A 22,427-nucleotide genomic window follows, 5' to 3' on the forward strand; every position below is an offset into this window, starting at 1 on the left:
AAAGAAGCTTAAATGTTGCCATAAGATATAGACTCCTTCATACCTTCCCACTCTCAGAACGTCCATGTTTAACTACTCAGAAGACTGCAAACATAAGGATGAATACAAACTTCTAGCTCTGAGATTACCAAAATCCTTTAAAAATATTTATTAGAGAGAAGTGAGAAGATGGCATCCAGCACTGGCTGAGAAAAACTCAGTTCAGGTAGGAAAATAGATATCATAAATAACAAAACTTTGATGAACATCAAAGTAGCATACTTTTTATTATACTAGAATTTCATTCAGTTTGGCACTGTAGTTAACTTTCACCAGAATAAAATTATTTTAAGCATCTATTATTCTGAAACTTTAAAACTAACTAACTAACTAAAGCTACCAGGTCCTATTAGATATACTTAGCAAGTACTCTTTTGAAAGATGGGCTCATCTGAGGAAAGAAGAAAGGAAGGAAACAAACATGCCTTCAGTACCCCCACATTTCCTGTTTCAATAAATCCATCCATACATTATTTTTTTAGCACTGATAAAACTAGTACTACTATTCAAATGATGCATGTGCTTGGATTTTCAGAAAGAATGGATAGTCTGATTAGTAGTAGTTTTAGATTTACAAGTTCACATATTTCAGTACATAAGATGATTGCCTGCAGGGTTTAAGAACCTTTTTCTCACACTGCAATCTGATATGCTATAGTTCTCAATAGACGAGGAACACTATCACCTATTTTTTTAATTTCCTCAAAAAAACATTAAGCAATGGCTACTTCCAGAATCAGGATATCAGACCAGATGTACTATATAATCTATTATAGTAAATGCTAAGTTCTTAGTATTGTATCTAGTATTCAGCATGGTATAGATAACTGAAAAATACCTAATTCTTTGCACAGCCTATACCTTACTGAACCAATTTTGATTTGCATTTTAGATATCATATATCTAAATGTATATATCTGTGTACATATGTATATGTAAATACATATACGTAAAAATCTACAATACATACATAATTTGTGAGACTATCGTGTATGTTTACAAACAACTGAAAATACGAAGTGTTGAGGACTTCCTCATAATGGAAAGTGTTTGGCAGCTTTCACAATAGGTGATGCTAACAAACATTTTTAAACAGGAAACCAGAGATATGTATCAGCATACAAAAATCCTTCCTACTCTTATGCATGGGAAAGGGCATGCTGATAGTAGTCTGGTTAAGTAATAAACTACAACAGAACTTTCAAAACTCCTGTACTGAAATAATATCTGAAAAAGCAGCCAAACACATTTTATTTCCCCTTACGCACATGGCAGATCTGTTTCTCCCAGCAGCAAATGGAGGACAAAAGGGGGATGTCTACACTGCACATCTGGCACTCCCAGAAGTATTACTGTCCATCCTGGTCCATTTACCTGCTCCCACCTGCACATTCCAAACCTGGAAATAACAGAGTGAAGCCACTTCAGACACACCTGCTGCCGCTTCCAAGGATGCTGGAGACAAGAGAGCACAAGAGCAGCAGCAGGAGATAACCTACCACATTTCTGATTTGGGTTGAGTGTAGACAGGACTACTGGGTACAGCATGCTCGAGAGCAGCCCTCACCAGGAGCACCAGGGACACAGTGTAGACAGACTCAAAAAAGAAAGGTAAATATACCATAAGATCATAAGAACTTCTTACTCAACAAAATGTTTCCAGAGAAGAGAGTGGGGGGTAGGGTTCCTTTGTAAATTAATAAAGAAATGATAGCTCTCTTGGCCCTTTTTTGGGAAAAATTATTTAACTGAAACTGCAACACCGCTAAGCTCGTAAGACCAGTAACTGAAAATCACCTGTCTCTGCCCTTGATCCTGCTTTGACTACGCACAACCTACTGGTTTAGCTTCATGAGGTATTTACACATGTACTCTGGGAGTGTATGTGTAGGGGGGTGCTTTAATTAGAGTGGCTCTGAGAGCTGCTTTAATTAAAGTGCCTGGAGCCTCTCACGTATCAGCGTCCTTGCGCTTAAAAATAGTGGCAGCATTGCTTTAACTAAAGCTTGTTCAACAAGCTTTAGTTAAAGCACCCCACCACCATTTTAAAGCGCGGGGACACTGATACACGAGACACTGGAGTCTGCTGGATGGAGTGCAGTAATTATCACACTCCATCAAACTCGAGTAATTAACGCTGCTTTGACACACTGTAATTATAGAGCATTGGAGCTGTCCCGCTGCTCATGTACAGAGACTGCAGGAACCTTACTGGCATTTAGGATCTGGCTGAGGCATATCCAGTCAAACAAGGATCTGCATTATTCATCCCCCATTATTGTGCATATTGGAGTAACAATTTAATAGTGCAGCTTGCTATCGTAATTATGAAAGTTATTCATTTATTATAAATAGCTATTTTAAATGAATATATGTTCACAAGTACTTTAAAATAGTAAGATACCGTGAAACAAGACACAACTCCATGCCAGAAATACAATGGTAATATAAATAATGCTTATCTATAGGAGCAGAACACAAGCTTACCGTTAGCAGCTGCAGACACAGCACTCTCTAAAAAATGGCATGTCGTAATATTTTTCTCCAGGCACATTATGACTGGAAACATATCTTTATTGTTCAGGGACAGAATTCTCCCTCAGATGTAAGCCTGAACTCACAACCTGGATTTGGCAATATTTGTATTCAGTTTACAAGTTCTCAGTTCTGACTCCTCTCTCTATATATATGCCTGAATTTGAATCCTATACATGAACACATCTGAACCTAGAATCTGGATTAGTTCTTTATGATTCAGTCCCATCTCTGCTTTTCAAGAATATTTACTAACTATAACACACTGCAGAATGAGTTAACAGTGTACTATTTAAAATCTCAAACTCAAATTAAAGCTAGATCAGATACTAACACAGAAATCACATATCAACATCAGCTTTTAGGTAACGCGGTGAAGCTTCAAAAGTACATGCACATACCGTGCACACATTTGATACCAGTGCAATCAAAGATGCTTGCATATGTAGGTTGGAAGGCTGGGTCTGGCATGAGGAACATGATTTCTAAAACCCACAAGAATTTATCACAAGTCACAGATCCTTATTTCTTAAGCCATAGGCCCTTCTCAGTACCAAAGATGTAAATCTATATAATAATTTGCAAAACCGAGGCCTTAGTAAGGAGCATATGTATATGTCACCCAGTACATTGTTTACAACTGAGGATACCACAGGAAAATTACAAATGTGACTAACCTGGACCATTTAAGTACTGTGTAAGTGAACAGTGCAATCGCACTATTATAGGCTCTGTGCGAATTACATCCCAAGCCACAGCAATCTCTTCCTAATTCAAGATAAAAAGAAAAGAAAAGAAAACAACAAAATAAAACCCATTAGCTATCATTAGGAACTGTCCATACTTTGTCAATCAATCCTAGTACTGCTGAAAGTGTTGTGTGTGTAAATTCAGATGAGCTATTGTTTTAACCTCTGCCCACTGATAGGATGGATTTTCCTTAGCATTTAACAAGATAGCTTTAAACAAGATAAGCAGAGTAAATTAGGCCGTGCTGATCTCCATGACACAGCAGCTAGACTGCTTCTGATATCCAAACTAATTCTTTTTAAAGCTACCTCTACAAAGGAATGCTGATTGCCATGTAGGCATACACATTGACTATGATCCAATACAGTGGTTCAACAGGGAGCAAAGGGAGTAAACACAATTAGAAAAAAAACAGATATCAAGAAAAAAACATGTGGTACATCTCCTTGTGTTGGTACCTTGTTACATAGTAAGCTTAGGTGGCTTCTGGAGCTCTTAACCTCCAGATCTGCTGCACATTAACACCTTTTAGCTGGCATAGAACACTTGTTAGTCGTTATGCCACTCCAGGACAGGATTGTCTCCAATCTGCCTAATTTTGTTCCAGTTCCCTTACTATGTGGCCACTTCCCACAGCTGTTCTGCCCAAGCTGAAGTCCTCCAGTATCCCAGAATACTGTGAGTTCTGAGGGGCCTGATCCTTTCTTCTTTGGAATTCAGGCATCGCCTGCTGCCCCACACTCAACCAGCTGAGCTGCCAGCTAGCCAGATGTCGCCTAGGATCCCAGGTGCCTGATCTTTTTTTCCCCAGAACACCCAGTGGCCACGGTGCCTCCTGCTTCCACTTGGACTGGCTCAGCTCCCACTAGCGAGTGAAGGTGCTGCCTGAGCCTTGGAGAAAAACAGATCATGATCCTCAGAGCTCAAAGTGAGTGAGCTCCAGGGCTGCAGAAGCTCTCTGGTCTCATTGAAACTGACAGAGCAGCTTTGTGCTGAGAGCAGAGCTGTCAGGGCTTAAGCCTGGTGGCCTCGCCCTCAGTATGGAACTGCTGTGTCAGTTTTAATGAGACCTGAGAACCCCAGGTAAGTTGTTTTCCTGGGTTTCTCTGGTCTTGCTGGAACTGACACAGCAGCTCCACAGTGAGAGCCGGACTGCCAGGCTTAAGCCACGCACTCGGCGTAGAACCACTGTGTCAGTTTCAGCAAGACGGGAGAACCCCTGGAAAGCTGCTTCCCTGGGTCTCGCTGAAACCGACACGGTGGTGGGCCCACTCTGCCCACTGGGAGCAGCAAGCAGGTCCTGCTCCTTGTCCTTCACCTGCTCACCAAGCTTCTAGCGGCAAGTCAGAGCTGTGCAGGTGAAGAACAGTCAAAGTAGGTTTTTCACCTTACCGTGCGACTGCTCCACTAAGCTGAATAACACTAAGCCAATTAACATTTGATCAGCTTACAGTGTAAGATCTAACAAGGTCCTTTAGTAATTCATTCACAGCGGAGGCTGTGGACAGATTGTTAATCCTTCTAAAGGGGAGAAGGAAACTTGCCATTTGGAAGAATAGATGCATTCTTCCAGCTAAACTGTTACCTGTGGCTACTCCCATTCCTGAATGAAACAGGTTTAAAGTTAAAACATTTTAGTTTCTCTTTTTCTGGCAGACAATAATTTCAGAACATCTTAAGATGATGTGATTTAACAGCTGTAAAATATAATTATGTCATTAACAGTAATTTCAGAACATCTTATGTTGATATAATTTAACACCAGTATAACTGTTATGTCTGTTCACACTACATGTTAAGTCTTCATGAGGCTCCAGGGCAAAGCCAAAGAGTAATCATCCTATATGCAATGTTTACATTGGAAAATGATATATCTGTGCAGAAAATAATGCTGTACCACCCTAAAGGAGCTTATTACAGAAGTATGGTGTGGAAGCAAGAAGCTAAAGAAATGATGCCTCCAGGGAGAAAGGGAAGCTAAGCAGTACTGTTCTCTGATTCCTTTGTCATTCAAATCTCTCCTTGGAAGACAGCATTTGTTGAAAGTTAAACTAGGTGATCCTCATTCATGGCCCTTTTCCTTCCAGGAACATACAGTATGGCTCAGTATAGGGAAGACTCTGTTGCAGCAAAAAGCAATGCACTGCATTTGCGTCAGTTAAAACTTTTGCCATTTGCAAGGCACATTAAAAAGTAAATATAAAAATAAAAATGTAGCAAAGAAACAGCTACAAAATATCTTAGTAATGAGTTTCCTTTTAGAAAATAAAATGTCTCTACTGGGAACTGAAGAACAATCAATAACGTGACAAGAATTTGTGAAGATCAAGCATCCAAAAAGGGGAATCTCAGTGGGTGACTACAGAATCTGATATGTGACAGAATTAAATGGGTATTAATGTTCATTATATAATTGTAGGATTAGATTACTTACATCAAGAAAGCTAACATCAATATGCAGATCAATATCTACATCATCAATGGCTCCATATTCCCTGAAAGGAAAAAAAATGTATTACAGTAGAACTATCTAAGATACTGTCAGTATAAGAGCATATATAATAGGAGAGATCTTATTAAGGAAGAAAGTTATAAAATGCTATACAACCAGTACAAAATGGATATTTTATACTGAGTTAGGACATTTCCACAGTGGGTAACCTTTTGCTGGACAGCAAGGTAGGTCAGTTGCTCCAACATATTCTGCCTGAGCAGACCAATGCTTTCATACTGATGTCTCTCAATTTTCTGCTACCATTACTATTCCACATATCATGTACACTTCACCATGGACCAGAAAAAAATGAAAACCCAGGACAATATAGGTTGTGTGTTGCACTGTTAGTGGCAACATCAAACTCCTTTTGACTTAAGGAGCTTGAATAAATTCAGGTGCTTACCTTAACTTTCACAGGTCTAAATAGAGCATTGAGAGAGGGGTAGTTATAGACAATTTTTACAGTATTTTCCCATTTTTATTTTTCCATGGTTTGTTAACATTTTGTCATGACCCACAGGGTAATTTCTTACCTACCTCAAATGAAGTGTCTAATATATTCAAACATACCTAAAATTTTGTCTGACTGTCAAACTTCAGCTGTAACAGTTTTGGACAGAATAGGTGAGATGCAAATTATTAATTTAATCCCCAAAAAAGATTATGGATTATAGTTGGGGTTTTTATTTGCTATAATAAAAAAAACCCCCAATCTCTAAAGAATCAAAACAATGCTAAGAGTTTGTATACCTTTCTAATGGATAAAGGTACCTAATATCCTTTGAAAATATCAGAAGTCAGAGTTCCTATGTGCTCTTAATGTCAAGAACAGAGATTTGGTGTTAGTCAAAGAAAAGCTTTATGAATATCTGTTATTTTGGAGAAACTGCTGCAGAATAAGTGAACCTCCAAGACTCCTTTTCTTCTTCATTTTGGCTTCTTCCCTTAGTATTGCTAAAGACTCATGAAAAACGTTAGCTGGAATGCTCCTTTTCACATACACTAGACCAGCAGTTCTGAACTGGGGGTACATGTACCCCCGGGGGTACGTGAAACCTCATCAGGGGGTACGTGAGATATATTTCATACATTGTCTGACACAGGTCGAAGGGCCTAAAATATTAATTTCCCATTGAAAGCGGGGTACGTGAAGTCTCACTCTGAGACCAAGGGGTACGTCGACTGAAAAAGGTTCCGAACTGCTGCAGTAGACAGTATACTTTTCTTATGTTCCCTTTACATCTAAATTACTTAAGCATGTAAATATCAAGAGCAGAAATATCTGTGATATCAGAAATTCTCTCTTCAGTCTATAACTATCCACAGCTCCTTGTCACACATTAATGAGGCAGAATTCTTTGAGTCCCTACTTCTTCCCTTTTCATTGCTTATTTATCCCTAACTGGACATAAGAAAAACCTCCTAGCCTTTATGTTTCCCCTGACACACACATTCTGACAACCAGGTTTGAACTAACTGTGATACATTCATTTTAAAATATGAAAATATTTTGTTGCTATTCTGTCTAACTACATCAGCCAATTTGCCTGGCAAGCCAATGAAAAGGACCAGTCTTAGCGCAAATATCCACTTCATAGCACTTTAGTTCAAGTCTGTATTGACAAAAGCCCTGACCTTTCAATGAGTCTTTTAAAGGTAGGATCAGAATCCACATGAGGCCCTACTGACTTCCTAGACTTCAGTGTTGAATAGGGGTTTAAATTCAAGATATAGCAATATTCTATGCGTCACGTGGCTAAACTCACTAACATGCATTGAACTGCAATCCATACAAAGGTCTCTATTTTTTTTGGCTGAATTCTTAGAACCAATGCCCAAACTCTACAATCCTGAGTAAGGTTTACTCGTGCAAGCAATGGGCATGCCAGTTTTACTTAAATTAGTGAGTGTTGAAGGATCATGCCTTAAAGTAAAGCAGAACCAAAGAACATGAAAAAGATTAGCAAACAAAAAGGAAAATGTACAACTGAAGGAAATTAAAGCTTACTAAAGCTGCAACCAATTCAGAAAGGATTTTAGGAATGTAAAAACTACCCATGCTCTAACTTCTCAGAGCAGCGGTAGCTAGGAATCACCCCTCCCTGCCATAGCCTATTGTGGCTACCATAACACCAATGTGGCAGGAAACCGTCTGTGAATTTTACTAACCTGAAGAGCTGTGAAAATCATTCAATGAGCATGCTGAGACTGAGGTAGAGTCACAGAATCATTTGGCTGGAAGAGACATAAAGGGTCACCTATTCCAACCCAATGCAGAAAGGCAAGATGCACTATTCCTAACATATCCTTGTTAAAAGTTTATCCAGGTTCATCCTGAAACCGTCCAGTGAAGGAGTCTGGTTCATAAGGACGTTAATAAGATACAAGGGTTTGCCTATCTTTAATGCCAATTCAATGAAGAATGGCGTAGTGTTTATAAATAGTACTGACAGAACCCTTTTTTCATCCTTAAATTTCTATGACCGATGGACAGTTACAGACAGAAAGGGAAGAGGAAGAGTCCATCTTCTTAGAACTATGCTCATTCAGTGGGTGCAGCAATGTCGTCATTAATTAGACTTGGTGGTGCCAGGGAAGTAGTGCTCCAGAAGAGGATAAAACCAAATGCTGAATGCTGTATTTTGTGGTAACTAAGGCTTTATAAGTATTCCCAACACAGGAGGCATGAAAGTTTTCCACATGCCAGAAGCAGCCACTGATGCCAATTCCTAATGAATTGAGCCTTAGGAGATCATACAGTCTACAATGAAGCAAATTACTCAATAAATTAAAGCAAATTAAAGTTTTTAAAAGGTTACATTTATTGTTGTAATTTTAAGAGCCTGTGGGAATATATTATCAAGGTGTACATAGCTTCACAAGAGAGTAGCAGTCATCATGCTGGCACCTAACTGATTATATCATTCATTTCCCATGTCATGTAAACCTGCTCGACTTTTAATTCCCAGTGTCCTCTAGACCTAATGAATTTCCACTTAAGAAGGATTATAATGAAGATATTTTTTCATTTAGAAATACTGTCCAAGGAATTAAATTTATGCCATTAAAATGTACTCTCATTAAATTCTCACATAGCTTAGCAGATTAGTACAATTTAGTTTTAAACAATATCTCTTTTCCTAGCCTAAAATAGTAAAAGTTATCCTAGAAAGGTTAATTGAAATAGTTACAAGGAACACACAAGATTTTTATGTTGTGTATTTTTTTTTATTTTTAGCGCTATTATATGGCAATTGCAACCTTTTCTTTATCATTCTGTAGCCTAAGTCCTGTCTACTAGTCATAAAGTCATGTTATTCTTACTTAATTATTTTCTTATGGAAAAACAGAATCACTGAGTCAGAGGGATGTAGGGAGAAGTCATTTGGTCCAACCTTGGTCCAACCATAATTGACTCCAAGATGAACATGAGCCACCAGTGTAATGAGGCCATCAACAAGGCCAATCGCACCTTGTCGTGCATTAGCAGGTGCATGACTAATAGAACAAAGGAGTTGATGCTCCCCCTCTATGCGGCACTGGTCAGGCCACAGTTGGAGTACTGTGTCCAGTTTTGGGTGCCGTACTTCAAGAGGGACGCAGGGAATCTCGAGAGGGTCCAGAGGAGGGCCACTCGCATGATTAGTGGCCTTCGTGACAGACCCTATGGGGGGAGGTTGAGAGACCTGAATCTCTTCAGCCTTCACAAGAGATGGCTGAGGGGAGATCTTGTGGCCGCCTATAAATTTATTAGGGGAGGCCAACGGGGAATAGGGGAAGTGCTGTTTACTAAGGAGCCCCAGGGAGTGACTAGAATAACGGGTGTAAACTAGTTGAGAGTGGATTTAGGTTAGATATCAGGAAGACATTTTTCACAGTAAGGCTGGACAGGATCTGGAATGGGCTTCCAAGAGAGGTGGTGCTATCGCCTAGCTTGGAGGTCTTCAAAAGGAGGCTAGATAGTCACCTGGCTGGGGTCATTTGACCTCAGTCCTCTTTCCTGCCAGGGGCAGGGGGTCGGACACGATGATCCATTGCGGTCCCTTCCAACTCTACCATCTAGGAATCTAGGAATCTATGAAACCTGTCTACTAAAGAAAGTTCAAGGATACCTAAGGCCATCCCCAAGAGAGATTTGTCTATTTTGTTCTTACAAACATCCCATGCAGGAGACTGCGCAACATCTTGAGGTAGACTGCATTACTGTTTCACTCCCTTAACGTTAGACAGGTTTTTTTTCATAATATCCAACCTAAGTCTTCTTTGTCACAAATTAAACTTATTTCTTCTTGTCTTTCCACCACTGTTGGCCATGGAGACCAATTAATTAATGTCCTCCTTCTGACAGCCATTTCCATTATCATGTCCACCTAAGCATTTTATTTTCAAAACTAAACAAACCCAGTTCCTACAACCATTCCTAATAGGTCATGTTTTCTAACATGCTTCATGTACTCTAGAACAGACTATGACAGAATAAACACATATTTTGAATTACCATATTTATTCAATTCTAAGACAAGTTTTCCTTCCTCATTTAAAACCCCTCATCTTAGAATCGCATATGAGGGTGCTGGGTGGGAGCGGGGCATGCAGTTTCTGTGGCTTGGACTCCATCTCAGGGATGTAGCGGCAGCCACAGCTCCTGCCTGCCCTTATGCTGCCTCTACACCCCCGCCATTTCCCTCCCCCCCAGGCATCCCCTGGTCCACCACCTGCTCCTCTCCCTCCCTCCGTGCCCTCCCCCCCTTACACTTGTTCCACACTGACAGGCCCCATCCATGCTGCAGCCTGGTGCACTAAGCAGAGACCCAACTTGGCCTCTAGCAGTGGCACACAGCCTGCATGGCTGCTATGGGGAGCTGGGCTAGGGCCATGTCTAGGGCCTAGGCTGCAGCATGGATGGAGCCTGCTGGCATGGAGCAAAGGGAAGGAGAAGGGGGAGCACAGGCTATGGGGGAGGGGGTGAGCAGAGGCTGGGGGCAGGGGAAAGCAGAGGCTGAGGGGGAAGGGAGGGCCCGAGGCTGCGGGTGGGGGAAATTAAAACAAATTTATATTTTCTATGTATAGAATCTAATTATTGGGGGATTGTCTTAAATTCAGGGTCACATTAAATACAGTAAGTTGCTACTGAACAATAACTGTAAACAAAATACAACAGTCCAACCCTCCAATGAAGTCCACTGGTCCTGACTTTACTGTTGGGAAGGCTGGGGTTGCTCCGTGGAGACCACTGCTGCTGCTGCTGCTGCCTTCCACCACCCTTCCAGATGAAGACACAGCTAGAGCCATGCTTTGCAGCCTGGCTCATCCCTTCTACTCCCCCTATGCTCCTCGGACTGGCAGGAGGGCCTATGGGGGTGATCACTGACATGTGATACGCTGCAGGAACAGCCTGAGCAGCAGTTCTTGCCCCCTGAGGTAAAGACCAGGGATCACGAGGGGGGACAAAGAGTAGAAAGAACAGACCACAGTAGGGTAAGGTCCTGCCCCGGCAGCCCTTAAGTGGCACCAGCTAGAACAGGGGCAGGCAATTATTTTGGCTGGAGGGTCACCTAATGAATTCTGGTGAGCTGTTGAGGGCCACATGGGTAGCCCCACTCCCTGATTGCCATATTGGGATAGAAGTCCCACCCCCTAGCCCCTGACCTTTGCCACCTTAAGTCCCTCCCCTTGCCACACACCCCTCCCCCAGGAACTACTAAAGAAAGTTCAAGGATACCTAAGGCCATCCCCAAGAGAGATTTGTCTATTTTGTTCTTATAAACATCCCATGCAGGAGATTACGCAACACCTTGAGGTAGACGGTATTACTGTTTCATCCCCTTAACGTTAGACAGGGTTTTTTTTCATAATATCCAACCTAAGTCTTCTTTGTCACAAATTAAACTTATTTTTTCTTGTCTTTCCACTGTTGGCCATGGAGACCAATTAATCAACGTTCTCCTTCTGACAGCCATTTCCATTATCATGTCCACCTAAGCCAGGGGAGGGTTGCCATCTTGGAACCAGAAAAAAACCAAATCATACACTAAAAGTCAAACGTGTACTATAACATATTTTAATTTTATTAAAAAATATATTTGTCATGATCTGTGTTTGCATACTGTATATAGAGGAGATTGCATAATAACGCAAAAATTAAGTCTTACTCTTGTATATAGTGTGTAGGGAGTGTGGGGTGTGGTTCGGATGGGGGTGTGTATATGATAGGGTGTGGGGCGGTGTGTTTGTGGTGGGGTGTGGGGGGTTTATGAGGGGATGGGACACTGCTGTCAGCCCCAGCCCCACGCTTCCTGCCTCCACCCAGCTGAAGCTCCCCTCCGCCCTGCCTTGCCCCCATCCCCGCCGCCTCCCTACCTGCCTGGAGCAAGCAGGATGCCAGGGAAGTCAAGCAGGTCCCCCCGGGGCAGCTGCAGCAGTGGCGGCAGGGGCCCCACCCGGAAGGTGCTGCTGGCTGGGCTAGGCCCTTCCACCCATGAGGGTGGGAGTGAGATGCAATAGGGTATGTTGGGGGGTGTATCAGGGGGCCTGCTTGGGGCCGATCTCCGTGGCCCGCCTTCTCGCCCGCCATGCCTTGATGTGAACTGATTAATTGATATCAATTAAGTGGGAGGCTACCCATTTTGCTGCCCCGATGCCAGGGGGTGCTCTCTGCGGCTCCTTTCCTCCCCTATACCGCAGCCCAAGCCTCGCAGATGGCATCTAGAGGTTCTCGTTATCACTGGACCCCACATTGAGCCCTCAGAATCCTCCTAACAGAACCCCTTCACAATCCCTCCATTCAGGCGGCCTACCCTGCTTTCATTCAGGCTACCTAGCTCCCTGAAACTCTGTTCCCCTCTCAGGTGTGGTCCCCCTGGAACCTTTGGCTACCAGCCCTGGCCCACCTCCAGGCCAGTGGGGACCCCACTTGGGCATCCCTGGCCGTGGGCCCCTGGCCCTTTTAACCATTCTGGTCCTGGCCCCAGCATGGGCCAGTTGAGGGTACTCTCTCGATCAGGTTGAGTCTTTAGCCCTTCTCTCTCTCCTGGGGTCTGCCCTCTGGGCCCTTCACACAAACGGGGTTACCCACCCAGTGGTGGGGGCTAGGGGTTAAGGCGCCCCGATCCGCCTTTCACCAGGGTGGTAACTGGCGTGGCATTTCCTGGGGGCTCCCACGCCACTGAGAGCCCCACCAGGCCACCCACTCCTGGCAGGGTGCAGTTTTAGGTCAGGACCAGGACCAGGAGCCTCCTTACCATCCCCTATAGCTCCTCTCTTACCTCCAGATGATTTCAGCAGCCTTCTGGCCAGGCAATGTTGTTGCCTGGCCTCCAGCAGCCAAACTGCCCTGTTTATATAGACAGCCCCTGACTCCAAAATGGCTGCCCCCACCAGGCACCTGGTGGCTGCCAGCAGCAGGCCCTTAAAGTGGTAGACACGCACAGTGCCCTGCCACAGGGGGTATATACTCGGGCACCCACAGGCCAGATGAAAGTGCCTGGTGAGCCGGATCTGGCCACAGGGCCATATTTTGCCTGCCCCTGAGCAAATCAATGATTTTTCACTTCTTTAGCCACATGGCTTCCCTCCATATCTCTTTTTGAATTTAGATCCATCTCAGTGATTCTCCACTGGGGTGCTGTGAAATTCAGAAAATGTGCCACCAATTTTAATCAGAAGAAAAGTGTTCCTCAGATATAAAAAGTTTGGGAATCACTGGTATAAAAGGTGATGTAAAGTGTGCAGAAAAACCTATCTGCAACATATTAAAGATGCTGGAAAATGGCAAACTAGTTTCTACTCTCCAAGTTCATGCTGCTAGTTACCGATTTTTACTTTTCTCCAAGACACAGAATTGGTCAGAATTTGACCCAGTAAAATGATGTACCTGAGAGATACTGCACTAGGTCCATAGATCTCTCTCACAGCTGTCAAATCAGCTTCCAGTTGTGGATGCTTGTGAAGCTCTCCATCATAGCTAACCTGTAGAAAGAAAATATGGCTGAATAATTTTACATTCACCGATAGCAAAATAGCTGTAATATGGCCAAATGCAAGCACTGTTTTACTCAAGTTGGAGCAGAGGCCAGAATCTAAGATTCCCTGCTTTCAACAAGGACAATGCTCACTTTTGTGGACTACAGTTAGGCTCCTCCTGCTTGCCCTCCTTCAGATCCTATGACTCACATTCTTTTCCATACAGTGGCCTAGAGCATGGGTTTTCAACCTTTTTGGGATAGTGTACCCCTGGCAGCCAGTCGACAAGCAGGGGGGGAGTTCCAGTGGTAGCGAAAGTGTCAGTGGCGGAAGTGCTGGTGATGGAAGTGCCAGCAGTGCAGTGGTGGTGGAAATGGCTGCAGCACACATTGCCAAGTACCCCCTAAGGCCTTCCCAAGTACTCCCAGGGGTATGCATACCCCCAGCTGAAAACCCCTGGCCTAGAGAGATGGAAGATGTTCCCAGCTTTGCCTACCCCATAGCCTAGTAGTTACACTGCTCTGTTGAGAATTAGATGTAGATTGAAATGCTCTCACAGTGAGGAAGGTCCTTGAACCAGATCTCCCATTTTCTGAACAAGCATCTTAATCATGAGGCTACTGGGCAAAAGGTTTGGTACTCCCATACTCGACACAATGTTGTTGTTAAACAGTAGTTATCTTTGTTTAAGATTCATGGGCATATGAAGAGGTGATGTATTTTCTAGAATGGGAACTGAGCACTGGTATAATTAGAGCACTGTTATAGCAACTGAGCACTGTTATATTTAGATGTCTATTAGCTGTTCTGGATCACATATGAACATGTGTAATAGCTCATGTCTATCTGCCTAGGGACCTTTACAGGCCAAAATAGATGTATATAGGGAGTATAGACATCTCAGAGGCTTTATGGCTGTTCACAGGATGGATCTAGATGTAGGCATAGAGTCATTTAGATGCCTAAACATTATAAAGTATCACATTAACATTTAGAAGTATAATAGGGTTGGGTATCTATGACATCTACATAGGGAAGGGGAACAATGAAGCAATTTTGTGGATGTTTACATTGCCGTTGGTATGTTAGGTGTAGTTTGTGACCATCTAATATATCTAGTTTCTCTAAGGCAATGAGGCACTTAAGTCCCTAGTATGAATTGCAACAGGAGCATAAAAACAAAACTTGAACACATTACATATAAAAATGAGACAAAGGAGGCATAAGATGCATGAACTAGAAAAGTGGGCAAGAACTAGAAAATATCTGATACCAGATTCACCATGTTTAAACATACCTAAAGGCTGGATACAAGTCAGTAAATAGGGCCTTAAATGGGACCTTGCCAAAACGTAGAAAAAAATTAGAAAAAAAAATTAACCTTGCTCCAGTAGCTGTAAAAATGCATCCAAAGCCTCCATTCTGGCTAACACACCTACACTTAGGTTTATGAGCATGCTCCGAAATGATCCATAATGAGCAGCTAGAGGACTGGTTTTACAGGGGATGATGACCAAAACTGTTCAGCAATGGAGCATGCAGTCTAGAGGGGAAAAGACTCAAAGAAGCAACTTAACTCTAGGAAAAGGCCATAGAGCTACAGGCCCACTAGTGGCAGAAAAAGGAAATGAGGAGGTGAAAATGCAAAATACATTCCATGGAGAAATACAAATGCAGTAAGTATGGCTAATAAACAAGATAAACTGGAAACTGAAGCCTGTGAAAAGAACTACAATCTAATTAGCATCACTGAGACCTGGTGCGACAGCTATAGGATTGGAATGTGAACATCCAAGGTTGCACTCTGTTTTGCAAGTACAGAGTTCTATATGCACTAGGACCCTACTTCTGAGAAACAGCAGTCTCTATCAAGTTTGACATTTTCAATTTAATTAAATAGTAGTTATCTGATTCCCCTTTACAAATGAAAATTAGCCAAGGATAAATTTGATTACATTTAGAATTCATAAAAAAAAATATGGAGCACCAATTCAGCTGTGTAACAGTAGCACAGGGTTCCCAGAGGTACTACCACATTTATGAAAGTGAGGGACATAAACTAAGGAATCAGAGTTATTTTAAAAAAATGGATGATGATGCTCTTGAAGGAGTTCTGATCTTGCCCCCGTACTGAAGAAACTAGGTCCCACTCCAGGGAAGTGAGAAAAATTGCTTTTCCTGGGTGGTGGGCATTTTGCTGTGTCATACAGAAGCAGTTGTCACGGAGAAAATGAGTAAGCTACGGGTTTCAGGACTCTTACCCACAAATCCTTCTTCTTCAAGAAGAAGAAATGAGGATCTCTTCCAAACTCACCCTGAGGGCTTATCTACATGGGAATGGTAATTCAGATTATGAATGGATGTGAATTTAAAAGATAACGGCTATGGACAGGAATTAATTTCTGAAACTCTTACCAGTAGAAAAACAGCTTGGGAGCTGGAGTGTGCATAGTTTCCAGTCTCTGGGCTGGTAAGCTACACAGAGCTGTTCCCTGTGCCATTGTCACTTTTAGGAGAACCTATTAATTGACTGCCTGCTCTCTCTCCTGCAAGGGTGTCAACTGGCAGTTGGTAGGGGCTGAAAAGCAACAGTTGCCAGACATCCCAGAGAGGGCCCCAGCCCCAGGAGAACATTCTCCTCCTTGCATTGGGATGGGGGCTGCATTATTCCATGGTGGGAACCCTCCTGATTTCACTCTTTGCATGCCTCTGGTCCAACCAGGAGGAGTGCAGGGGTGGTAGTGTGGGGGGTGAGGGAGCATTCTGTTGCATGGCATGACAACATGACTCAAACTGCTGCAGGCTGACCCAGAGTAGCCTTGGAGAGAGGGAGGGAGGAAGAGCAAAGGATTATGGGATATCAAGTGTCCTCCACAGCCAAGAAGAGAGTACTTTGGAGTTAGATGGGTAGGAGGGAGATCTTCCTGTTAAGTATCCAATGTAACGTCTTGCAGAAGAGCCCATTCTTATTCTGAAAGAGCTTAATCTACTTTGTGAGTTGACTCATTCAGAGACAGTTAATCAGAAATAGTTACCCCAGAGTGTCGCTCTGGAATAACTCAAAAACCCTTACTTTAGATTTAATTTCCATTTCACATGAGAAGACTAACTTTTTTTAAAGAAAAAAATGTGACACCACACTTTCACTCCAGGGTCGTTTAACCAACATAAATCCTGAAGCGATGTACTGATAATTATGGACTCCAGTTTTATGCAGAAGGAAAACTGAATCAGAACTTTCTTTTGCTGCAAACTCCCCTATCCACCCCCAAGATGGTAATTCAGGGTCAAGCTATTGTATCAATAATAAGTAAAATCCAACTAGAATAATCAGGATGTTTGGCCGCTCAATATAATTGCATTTTCTAACAGTGGGTAGGTAAGGACTGGAGAGGGTAGATCATGTTATGTTCCCTGCATGTTGGCAAAGAAGAACACTGTACTAGACACACATCTACAGGGTGTTTCCATCCTTGTAATAGAACCCCAGCCACATTTACGAATATGCAGAAGTGACTAGAAGTTTTGTACATGAGCATCTGCAGGTGTACTCTGTATTAGGACAAGTAAGAACACAATTCCTGATCTGCAATTAGCAAAAATACAGAAATTCAAAGGAAGACCTAACAAAGACTCTCCAAGAGAGGGAGTAGTAAAGCTAAAAGATATGAAAACTCTGCCATATCTACAAAGCTTCTAGAAAGTCTCAAACTTAAATCTGAAGCACAATACATATTTTTTTGTCTACATAAAGATACTAGGTAGCATTTTAACAAGAGATTAAGTGGTTTACATGCCTAAACCCCACTGAAAATCCATAGAATTTAGGTTACAAAATTACTACACTTCTATAAAATATTTACCCAATACATCCTTTGAAGGAATTATGTACATAGGACTGGGAAGGAGATAAAATATTTTCACTTAGTAACAAAATATTGTGTCTCTCCTTCACCATCCCTCCCAAACCCTTTCTTATTTTCCACTGTCACCCTTTCACTTCTCATTATTCCCACATAAAAATGTCAGGGCTACCGCTGAATGGTGATTTTATTTCCATCTGTATTTCCCATCTTGCTAAAATGGCATTTATCATCGCCTAAATGTATCTACATTTTCCTTGCTTTTGATAATGAAAAAGTTCTGGTTCAAATACTCAGAATGTCATACCTTTACTTCTAAAATGCTATATAGGCTTATCTTCCAAAACCCCACTTAAGGCACTTAAATCACTGATTTCAAACCATGCAGCCTGTTATCTATACCCTGCATATCTATTCAACTATTTAATCTGCCTTCATTCCATTGTCTTCCTCTCCATCTCTGCAGTTACTTCAAAATTAACCCACTTTCATTTAAAAGACTTAAAACTCTTAAGGGGCTTCTTGTATTACCAGCCATCCTATATGCTCCCTTTATTCCTCTCACAGTTTTTCCATTGCTTTACTTCTTCATGCCTTTTCTTATTGTAGGCACGGAGACAGAACTCTTTAAAATTCACTTTGTCTTTCTGGTCACGCTGTTTTAAACCTTATCTCAAAATCTATTTCTCTTCTTCCTATTAATGATATTTCTAACAATCTCTTACAGTCTTTCCTCTTTTCACTCATGATGTTTGGTTGCTCATTGTTTTATTTTTGCGAGTGATTGTTGAGTTTTATTGCTGACTTTCTCTTATATTCTTTGCTTGACGGTTTTTACAGCCAGTGGCACACAGGGGAACAATATGACTAGCACAATGTCTGCCTGCCTTTGACTCTAAAGCCTCAGTGAGCAGGTCTCAGTTACAGCTAGCCTGAATTCATGCCTCTGGACTGGTAGAAAGGCATATTAACCATGTTGCCACCACTTCTTGGTACATTAAAAATATACAGTGTAACATAATGTAAGGTTACTTGCTCAAAAAATAATCCAAGAAAAAACATTAGCGTTTAACAGCTATTCTGTACCTTATAGAATGATCTGGTGTCCTCATCCTCTAAATCCCATGCATATCGCTAACATTTATTGGCACCCTAACCGACCATTTTCTGACATCAAAACTAAACCATAACTTTGCTCACAGAACAGTTCTGTGTAACCCTATGCTTACACATGTGCGTAAAACACATAGTACATTGTTGGTTCTCTAAATAAGTGTGCCAGCTACTTTGCAAAACTAGAGTGCTAGAGAGTGTCCTGTTCATCTGCAAGCAGTGTACTACAGACTGGACATTGCAGGGGAAGGTACCACCGGTGCTGCTTGACCTCTGCATATTCAGTGTCAGAGCTGTTGAGGTAACTACTTTCATGAGCACCTACAGGGATTTACTTCCATTTTCTTATAAACAAGTTATTTTACCAACACAAAAGACAAGCTATTCCTTTTAGACAATACTTGCAAGGCAAAGTTCCAAAAGCTGAGTAAATAAAGTAGTCTGCTTAAATGCTCATACTGATGTCTCAAAAAGAATAGGTATGAAGAGAACAATTTCATTTTGATTACATAACGGGATGCGATAATAATGAATTCTGCTGAGGGAACATGATGAAAAGACACTAAGCATTACAATTAATTTTTAAAAAAATAATCAGCATTTTTCAAGGTGAATTATGCTGTAGAGCCCTAGATCATAATAACTGTGCAACAACTATTTTTACCATTGAAATGCAATGTTGTTGATTTTACTTTACAGCAACAGAAAACAAATTAGGGCTCATTCTTGCTTCCATTTATATCAATAGGAGATCTGTTTTAGAGAGCAAATACTTTATTTTCTGGGAATGGTAAGACAGATTCTGTTTTTGAGCACCTCCAAGTTACAGCTAGTTGCCCTGTTCTTTACATTGTCCAGTTCTGAACATCAATACAAAATGCAAATTACATGGTCTTAGATCACATCCTACATCCCAAATGTCATGAAGCACAGAAGTCTGCAAGATATTTAGCTTTAAACTTGTTGGAAATGTTCATCCTTACCTGTCCACCATAATAGAACTCTTCAGAGTCATTATCTCCTTCAGAATCTTCTTCAACTGCACTATTGTGTCTTGACTCCTTATTTAAAAAAACAAACAGAAAATAATAGCAGAATGACTTTCTTTTTTTTCTTTCTTTCTCAAACACCTCACACAGTTCTTTGAAAGAGATTTCCAACAACATTTTTAGAGATGGTATTATAGGTTTGATTTGACAGCCACCAAATCAATAGCAAAATTCCCACTAATTGAGCATGGAAAATAGTTGTGTATCTTTGCTAGATGCTATCCTGTGGAGTTCTGGGTGGATATTACATTAAGACTGCTTAGGTTAAATAAAATAGATTGATCTTCACAAACCAAGCTGTAACACTCAGGGAAACAGGAATCTGGCTGCTGAATAAAGCTATCGGAATCAAGTTCTGTATGATCAGACTGATTTTAAATTGTTTTGTTCATTCACAACAAAGGTTCTGCAATTAATTAATTTTAAATCTCGGCTAATGGTCTTACAGGACACAAACTTACTGTATTCTGGAAAATCAATTATAAGAGCCTCTATTTATGCATCGGTAGCAACAAACAACATTAAAAGCCTTATATGGTAGTCTCAAGACCAGGGAAGTCTTGAGTTCCTAGCTCAGATCATTTTTCATACAGGACTCCCTGTCACATCTGCTAATAACCTCCATTCTGATAAAAGTGGTTAGACTTCACCAGAAAAGACCAAACATAATTTTCTCAGTAGGTCTAGGCATCTTCTAGTTAGGTATAGATACTAGATTCTGACCCTAAGTAATTCACTTAGTAGCTTATTTTATTATTAGAAACTATATTTAAGTCAATAGGACTAATCATGGAGGAACACGCTAATTAGGGCTATGAGAAGCTTCGGTCCCTGATTCAATTCAGTGGCAATTTGGCCCAATTCGGTGGCCAAATCTCTGAATCCAAACTGAATCAGAGGACCCTCTAATCTCTCTGAATCGAATCAGAACCCTCCAAATCGATTCAGAAAGATTCAGCAATTTGAATATAGACACAACTTTAAATGTTTTTTTCTATATACCTCAAGGTGCCAGGATGCTTGTGAATGCTGAGATGGTGGGGCAGATGGAGTGTCCCACAGGAGCACGTGGGGGTCCCCAGCATGCTTGGTAGCAGACCCAGAAGTGGACCACAAGCATTTCCGGTCCACTTCCGGGTCCACCAGGGAGCGTGCCGGCCCCCCCACCTCCGTTGCCCAAATCTGAATTGAGTATGGCCCATTTCACATACCCCTAATGCTAATCAGTTGAAACAAGATATCGCAATCTAGTCCTAAAAATTGAGTGTTTTCTTAATATCATACAATTGTTTAAAGAAAGACTTCATACTTGTTTTCCCATAATCCACTTGTGATTCATTGCCTCAATGTTACCAAGAAACTACCATAAATTAGTATATGATAAAGCCATAAAAACACATTTGTCTTGTTTAATAGATAATTTTGTTTTATATTATGTACTATATATACATATCATGTACAGAATTTTCTTACTGGAACAGAAATCATCTGTATGAATCAATAAGGAGAATATTCCTCTCAACCTCACAGATTCATAAAAAATCAGATATTCTTTCAGTTCCTTATGGCATGAGATTTTAATCCTGTTTCTTGCCTTACTTTGGCTTCTGTATTCATGCAGTATATTGTGCATGTGTAAACAGAATGAAAATCATATTTTCAGTCATTTTCACAACATTTTTTATGATGACATAAAAATCATTTTTTGCTGTTACTTTATTGAAAAAAATACTTCAGTGTACTTTATTTAATAACAACCCAGCTCAAGGAAAAACATGCTGCAAAACAGAAACCAAATGAAGATGGAAACATCCCAGTGCAAAAAAACCCCTAAATCTTTAAAAGAGTGCAAACCATCCTATAAGATATAATCACATGATAAAATAAAATGTATGATTTTCTGACAAACAGAAATGGTCCATCTTAAAGATTTTTATTAAAAGAAGTCTTTTCCCTGGGGCCCACTTTATCTAGAAGAGTTTAGAGTCTGCACCATGAAAATTCAAACATACTGGGTGCACCTACATGAGATGCTTTACTGTAGTTGACTAATTAGCTCCACAGTAAAGTGTCACCATCTACATGTGCACCCCTGTTAGTCTGGGGTAAACTAATGAATTCTTCCATAGGATAGTACTGCCTGACACAAGTACTATCCTATGGTGGAGTTATTTACTCTGTCACAATGCACATATAGATGGTGAGCAAGGCTGGCAGTAGCTCTGCTGGGAAGCTGTGCACTGGCTGAGGCCGAGACCGTCTAGTGGGCATGGGTGGGAGCGGGGTGAGGGCTGCCACAGGTGGGAGCAAGTGGGGCTCACCTCTGCCCCCATGCGGAGTGCTGCAGGGGCAGCCACAGGTCAGACCAAATCAATTGGCGAATATCTGCCCACAGGCTGAATCTAATCAGTTAGTGGGCCTGATCCAGCCCACAGGCCGTATTTTTCGCACCCCTGATATAAGTTCTGGAGGTAGTCCAATGGTGTTTACTAGCTGGATAAAAACACTTCCCCAGGTTTAATAGCCTCTATGCAAAACTACAGGAATGATTTTGATGTCCACAGCAAACTGCAAATTTAGTTATGCTCTGTAGTCTGTTAATCTCCCCATTGAGGAAGA

At 41.4% G+C, this 22,427-nt stretch overlaps 1 protein-coding gene across 3 annotated transcripts in view; it reads right to left on the reverse strand.

Annotated features, from left to right (window-relative positions):
* PARP8 (poly(ADP-ribose) polymerase family member 8) overlaps window positions 1–22,427 on the reverse strand; it is a 199,321-nt gene that overhangs the window by 59,681 nt on the left and 117,213 nt on the right. For all 3 annotated transcript variants that reach the window (XM_059725191.1, XM_006264431.4, XM_019496117.2), the window contains 4 exons: window positions 19,743–19,820; window positions 13,695–13,789; window positions 5,759–5,819; window positions 3,252–3,342 (listed from right to left, as the gene is read on the reverse strand). In XM_059725191.1, the coding sequence (XP_059581174.1) occupies window positions 3,252–3,342; window positions 5,759–5,819; window positions 13,695–13,789; window positions 19,743–19,820 (325 nt within the window). The remainder of the gene's footprint in view (window positions 1–3,251; window positions 3,343–5,758; window positions 5,820–13,694; window positions 13,790–19,742; window positions 19,821–22,427) is intronic.

The sequence above is a fragment of the Alligator mississippiensis genome, chromosome 3 (genome assembly GCF_030867095.1).
Source record: "Alligator mississippiensis isolate rAllMis1 chromosome 3, rAllMis1, whole genome shotgun sequence".
Taxonomy (NCBI): Eukaryota; Metazoa; Chordata; order Crocodylia; family Alligatoridae; genus Alligator; species Alligator mississippiensis.